General features: G+C 43.1%; 1 protein-coding gene across 1 annotated transcript; it reads right to left on the minus strand.

Annotated features, from left to right (window-relative positions):
- Positions 1–1,248: 1,248 nt before the first annotated feature.
- Positions 1,249–2,236, minus strand: Imp3 (IMP U3 small nucleolar ribonucleoprotein 3). The gene has a single exon (XM_026387822.2). The coding sequence runs from the start codon at positions 2,139–2,141 to the stop codon at positions 1,587–1,589; it is 555 nt and encodes a 184-aa protein (XP_026243607.2). The 5' UTR covers positions 2,142–2,236; the 3' UTR covers positions 1,249–1,586.
- Between the last annotated feature and the right edge of the window lie 4,920 nt (positions 2,237–7,156).

Raw genomic sequence — 7,156 nt, forward strand, 5'->3', positions numbered from 1 at the left:
CTCTTTAAACCGACTCACTCCTAAGGACCAGTTGATCTGACACTGATAGTCTCTTTTTCTGTTTGTTTGCAATGCAGCCCAGGGCCTCTTGCATACTCAGCAAGCACTCTGCCACTGAACTACATCCCCAATCCCATTGATAGTCTCTTATAAAAGATTATGATTCCAGTCTGACACTATGGCCATACAATCTTAATGTTTTGACCGATCTCTGCTGCAATTCCCTTCATCTGAAAAGTGGAGAATAATTGAATCTCCCCATATCATAGGATTGTTGGGAGAAGTAAATGGGTTAATATAATACACTTACAACTATGTATCATATAGAAGCATTTGTGATTATCATCTCATGTCACCACCTTGTTTCTTCACTAAATGCTGCCTCACACCTGGAGAACTGAAGGCATATGTAAAAGCCCACCTACTAGCCTCAGCATTCTACTTATTTTCCTTTTTGAAGTCCAGGGTAAAATTTGGTATGCTCTCTACTCTCCTTTTTAATTTTCTACCACTCCATTTTTTTTGAGGGGGGGGACTGAGCACATGGGATGGCTAAGCACAGCTCTATCCCTCCTAAAAACATGTTTCCAGGAACCTATTGGGCCACTTCTAACCGCTAGATGGTCACGTTACAGGGTGATTATTTCCTTAGGCAAGCAAATGCTTCAGCCCTCTAATACAAGATTTCCTGGGGTTGGGATATCAACAGGAAGTCCTGCAGAGAAGAGCTCTGCCAAAACATTCATTCCAAGGAACTGACTGGTAAAGCAGCAAATTTGTCCAGTCCTGTACAACATCCTGCAGCTCCACTTGTGGCCCACTGCAGACCTCACCCACAGATGGACCACTGGTGATCCTACCCCTCTGGATTCTTGGGACAGGAAGATCTATAGATAAGGTCATCCCAATGTAAGAAAACTATAAGAAAAGTTGCATTTACAAAGTGGTTGGGCCATTTATTGGTACTAGGGAAAGTGTTTCTTTACAGGAGGAAAGGAACTCTTAACACTAAAGTCTTTTCTTTTTTTCTTTTGCCTGAGGATTGAACCCAGGGTTTAGCAAATTCTAGGCAAGCATTATTATTTTTTTTTAATTTGTCCTAGCCCCCAGGCTGACCTCCAACTTACGATCCTCCTGCCTCAACCTCCAGAGTAGCTGGGATTACAAGTGAAAAGTCTCAACCCATTTTATGCGAACTTGAGCCCAAACTCTCCATATGTACACAGGTTAATGACGATCAGGAACAAATACTTGAGTTAAATAAATTGAACCAAATATTCCTAGTACAAACTGATAAAGGAAAGGGAGGAGAAGGCAACGTTACAGCTTTTACACAATGCTTCAGGCAAAAACAGCTAACAATCCCCACTGTCTCCCAAGGTAGTCATTTAATAGTCAGTGATCCAAGTTCTAAGAAAATGTCCTGGAAAACAGGAACAAACTTCCTCACTCCCGCTACTGTGACCTGCAATTAAGAAGCCAAGTTTTTAAGAACCCAAGACCGGTGCTCTTGGCAAGGGCATTCAGAATCTCCAGTATGAGGCTTCAACTTTCTCATCTGTAAAAGGCAGACGCGGCGAGATCTGCTAGGCATCCAAATCAAAGTCATCGCGCTCCTCATTGTATTCCAGCACGTGCCTCTTGATCTTGGAAGAGTCGACCCAGGTGACAAAATCCTCCATGCTGCGAGTGACAAGGAAGGCGGGATCGGTAACCACGTCCGGGCCGACACGCACGTGGCCCTGCTCCACGAAAGTTACGGCAGCCTGGAGATGCTGTGCCATGCGCAGTTTGAGGAGCACTGTGGGAAGGCGGCGGCGACAGAAGGATGAGGCTGTGACGAAATCGCAGAGCTCGAGCGATCCGCGCGTCGGCACCAGACCGAGAGCATACAGCTTGTCCAGAAGGGCGGCAGAGGCACGCACGCGAAACGGGTCACGCTCGGGGAGGTCGCGCAGTCGCCGCGCCAGCTCGCGCACCGCGCGGCTCAGCTGGTTGTACCGGGTGTAGTCTTCGCGCCGCTGCAGACGGTAACGCCGCAGCACGCGCAACTCGTGCAGGTTGTGGTCAGTGACTTCCCAGTTCAGGAAGTCCACCTGCTTCAGTAGCTTCTGCTCGTGGAACTTAAGCTTCCGCACCATGATGGCGGCAGCCGAAAGAGGGACAAGCTAAATTGAAAGCGCGTTCAGACGCCCGAGCGACTACCGCAGCGACGCCTGAATACCGAGTTTCTGGAAGGCCCTGGGCCAATGAAAGAAAGGCTAGAAGCCACGCCCCCCAACCCCATTGGTCAGAGTTGGGCCACACCTTTGCATCGGTATCTCGCGTTTCTTGTGTCGTTCTCGTGGGCGGCCGGGGTGGGGGGAGGCGTGAGAAGTGCCCCTGGTGGGTAGTGAAGGAGAATCCAGGGGCGACCTTGGGCATCATAGTAACCGAGAATGCATCCTCTAGTGCAGTAACAATTTTCTCTCAGATTTCTACCCTTTGGGGACTCTCAGCAGAGGCTTTCCCCGAAAACCTGGGGGGGCCAATTCCGCGGGAGGGGAGTGATGACCGCCTCTTTAAGTTGGGTTCACTGCGCTCGCGACTACCCTGCGGCGGAGGCTGACCGAGCAGTCAGTCTTTCGCCTGCGACTGCTAGGTCTTTCACCGGGCGAGCAGAGCGGTTTCTCCTTGCCAAATAGGGCTGGACTGCACTAAACCTATGGCATGCGGATTCCCTGGCCACTTCCTACACTGATAAGATCGGAATCTATTGCGGAACTGTCTGCAAATCCTGTATTTTTAATTTTTTCTCCTCCCTCCCCAGCCCCGTGGTATTGGGTATTGAACCTGGGGTGCTCTGCCACGGAGATATATCCTCAACCCTTATTTTATTTTTGAGATAGGGTCTCACTAAATTGCCCGGGACTCGAACTCGCTATCATCACTCAACCTATCTAGTTGCCGGGATTACAGGCGTGTGCCACTGCGCCTGACTGGAAATCTTTATTTTTAACAAGTGCCAGGTGGTTTCACGAAATACAGCGAATTTGAGAAACTTGGACTGTTAGTACAAGTCCTAACCCTTTAGTGTAGCCTCAAACGAATTAGCTTGGGTGGATTTCTGGCCACCGAGTATTGAACGCTGTTTGAGCTCGTTAGATATGTAAATTACATTTGAGCGCTGCGGGACTAACTCCCTTTTAACCTAGGCCTCTGACGCCATCTAGCTTCTACTCTGATCACTTTGGTTTTTATTGTCCTTTTTTTTTTTTAATGCAGTATTTGCTAGCTGGAAAATACATATGTAACATGTAAGTTATCGTGTATAATGCATACTCGTGTACTCAACAGCATATTTAAGTAAACATCACCAGAACAATTGAACCATTTCATTTACCTAATCCAGCTTCTTTTGGCGGTATTTTTTAGGGGCGCTCTACCACTGAGCTACATTCCCCAGCCCATCTAATTTTTTTTTTTTAATTTTGAAACAGTTTCTTACTCAATTGACCAGGCCGTTCTCGACTTTGTGATTCTTCTGCCTCAGCCTCCGGAGTTGCTGGGGTTACAGATGTGCACCACTCCGCCCAGCTCTTCTCCTGAATTTTGTGTTTATTATTTTGTTTAAAATTTTTTTCATCATTATACATACAAATATATGTATACACACACACACACACACACACACTCACACATATGTATTTAATATTAGGTGCTGGGGATGGAACCCAGAACCTTACCCATGCTAGGCAAGCACTCTACCTCTAAGCCCCACACCTGAAGACCGAGTTTATTCAAAGTGTAACCTGTGGATCAACAGAGAGCTTGTTGGAAATGCAGACTCTCAGGTCCTATTCCTGAGACTCAATCTCATTTTAACAAGATCTTAATTTGTGTGCACCCTGATATTTCAGAAGTTTTTCATAGAAGACAAGACATTGATTGGAGTTTGTTATGTGTAGCTGTAATTGCTTTTCTCCCTATCGTGTAATAGTCTTTGTTTGACTCATTTATTAATCCATTTTCCTGTTGGCTTTGTTATTGTTGGATTTCTTTGGAGGGACTGTTTTCAGCAAAATTGCCATTAACATTTTTATACATGTCATATGTTGCACATATGCAGTAGTTTCCAGTATACATTGTAGGAGAGTTTCTAGTCAACCTTAGTAGATATTGCCAAATTGTTTCCAAAAAGATTGTATGAATTTATATTCCTTTGGGAATATATAAGAATTCCCTGGGGCTGGGGTGATAGCTCAGCAGTAGAGTGCTTGCCTAGCACATGTGAGGCCCTGAGTTCGGTCCTCAGCACCACATACAAATGAATAAATAGAATAAAGGTATTAAAAAAAAAAAAAAAAGAGGGCTGGGGATGTGGCTCAAGCAGTATTGCGCTTGCCTGGCATGCGTGCGGCCCAGGTTCGATTCTCAGCACCACATACAAAGATGTTGTGTCCGCCGAAAACTAAAAAATAAATATGAAAATTCTCTCTCTGACTCTCTCTCTCTCTGTTTCTCTCTTAAAAAAAAAAAAATGGGGCTGGGGATGTGGCTCAAGCGGTAGCGCGCTCACCTGGCATTCGTGCGGCCTGGGTTCGATCCTCCAGCACCACATACCAACAAAGATGTTGTGTCCGCCAATAACTAATAAATAAATAAATATTTAAAAATAAATAAATAAATAATAAAATAAATAAATAAAAAAGAATCCCCTTTTCTTCCTATTCTCATAAATGCTTGGTTATTTTTGTTGTTATTGTTAGGTTGTTTTTTGTTTTGCAGTACAGGAGCTTAAACCCAAGGGTCCTCTTTTTTTTTTTTTTTTGGTACCAAGGATTTAACCCAGAAGCACCAGCCACATCCCCAGCCAGTTTTTGTTTGTTTGTTTGTTTTGTTTTGAGGCAGGCCTAACTCCTGCTATTCTCCTTCCCCAGCCTCCTGAGCTGCTTTGCCACCACACTCAGCTAAACCCAGGATGCTGTACCACTGAGCCACACCCATAGCCTTTTTTAATTTATTATTTTGAGACAGGGCTTTACTAGTTGCCAAGACTGGCCTCAAACTTGCAATTCTCCTGCCTCAGTCTCCTGAGTCGCTTCGATTACAGGCATGTACCACTGTGCCAGGCTTGGTTATTAGTTTTTAAAATGGTTGCCAATGTGGTGTGTAGATGTGTATCTGTTTTCTTCCTTCCTTCTTTTTTTTTTTTTTTTTTTTTTTGGCACTTTACCTCTGAGCGACATTCCCAGCTATTTTGTTTGTTTGTTTGTTTTAAACATTTTATTTTTTAGTGTAGTTGGATATAATACCTTTTTTTAAAATTTTTTTTATTGGTTGTTCACAACATTACAAAGCTCTTGAGTGGATATAATACCTTTACTTCACTTATTTATTTTTATGTGGTGCTGAAGTGGGTTATAGGCATGTACCACCATGGCCCAATGTGTAATGGTATTTCATTGTGATTTTAATTTGCGTTGTTTCAATGAATAAAAGCTTTATGTGTTTCTTACTCTGGGAAATGCCTCTTTATGTCCTTTGTTTATTGAGATTGATGAGATTGTATGGTAAGTAGAATAATGACCTCCTAAAGATGTCCACCAGGAACCTGTGAATGTGTTACCTTACACTACCTAAAAGACTTTGCAGGTATGTTTAAGACTCTTTATTGAGATAATGGATTACCTTGACTTAATTCCACATTGTATTTATAAATCATAACATCACTCTGTATGTCATAAATATATACAATAATTTAGCAATTTGAAATTGAAAAAAATTTTAAAATATATTTTTTAGTTGTTGATGGACCTTGATTTTATTTATTTATATATGGTGCTGAGAATCGAACCCAGTGCCTCACACATGCTAGGCAAGCGCTCTACCACTGAGCCACAACCCCAGCCCTGCAGTTGAAAATTTTAATATTTATTTTTTTAGTTTTCGGCAGATACAACATCATTGTTTGTATGTGGTGCTGAGGATCGAACCCGGGCCGCACGCATGCCAGGCAAGCGCGCTACCGCTTGAGCCACATCCCCAGCCCCCAGTTGAAAATTTTAAATGAAAAAAAAGTGGGTGGCAATATTGGCATGGGGAGATTATCCTGGTGGGTCCTATGTAATTACAAGAGCCACAGAAGTCCTTATGAGTGAAGGAGGGAGTCAGAAGAGTCAGAGGAGATGATGGAAGCAGAAGCCTGATGAGATTGCTGACTATGATAATGAAAGTGTTCCAAGAGCCAAGAGATATAGACAACCTCTAGGAAACTGGAAAAGGCAAGGAAAAAGATTATTCCCCAGAGAAGGAACATAGCTCTGCCAATATCTTGATTTTTTTAGCCCAGTGAGATCCACTTTGGATTACTAGTTTCCAGTACTGTAAGATGATAAATTTGTATTATTTTAAGGCATTACATTTGTGATTATTCATTATAGCTGCAATAAGAAATGACTATAGATTTTTTTTATTTTTTTATTTTTTATTTTTTTGGTAGTACTGGTGATTGATCCTAGGGCCTGTAACAAGGGAGGCCACTGTTCTGTTCTACCATGGAGCTTCATCCCCGACCATTTATTTATTTATTTTGGTACTGAGGATTGAACCTAGGAGTGCCTAACCACTGACCTATACCCCCAGTTCTTTTTTATTTTTTGAGACAGGGTCTTGCTAAGTTGCTTAGGGCCTTGCTAAGTTGCTGAAGCTGGGGTTGAATTAGAATCCACCTGCTTCAGCCTCCCAAGTCACCTGGATTCCAGGCAGGCAGTACTCTGCTCTACAGGTTTTAATTTTAAATAGGGTATGCCAGGGTAGGTCTTGTTGAGAAAGTTCTATTTTATAGTTAATCCTTGTGCATATTCAGGGGAAGGAAGAGCATTTCAGGAAGAGGAAATAGTGCAAATACATTAGGGTAAGAATGTACCTGACATGCCAGAAGAGGAATTACAAAGCTGTCATGGCTGGAACAGAGTGGGAAAGGAGGATATTAAAGGGTATCAGATAACATAGAGGCTTCCAAGCCCTTGTAAGGACTTTGTAGGGTTTTGAGCAGAGAATTGACACCTAACTTATATTTAAAAAGAATCACTCTGAAAGCTGTAGTGAGAATAGATTCTAGGAAAGCAGAAATGGAAATGCAGAGTCCATCAGGTGGCTACTACAGTGATCCAGT

This window comes from Urocitellus parryii, chromosome 6 (assembly GCF_045843805.1).
Source record: "Urocitellus parryii isolate mUroPar1 chromosome 6, mUroPar1.hap1, whole genome shotgun sequence".
In the NCBI taxonomy this organism is placed as follows: Eukaryota; Metazoa; Chordata; class Mammalia; order Rodentia; family Sciuridae; genus Urocitellus; species Urocitellus parryii.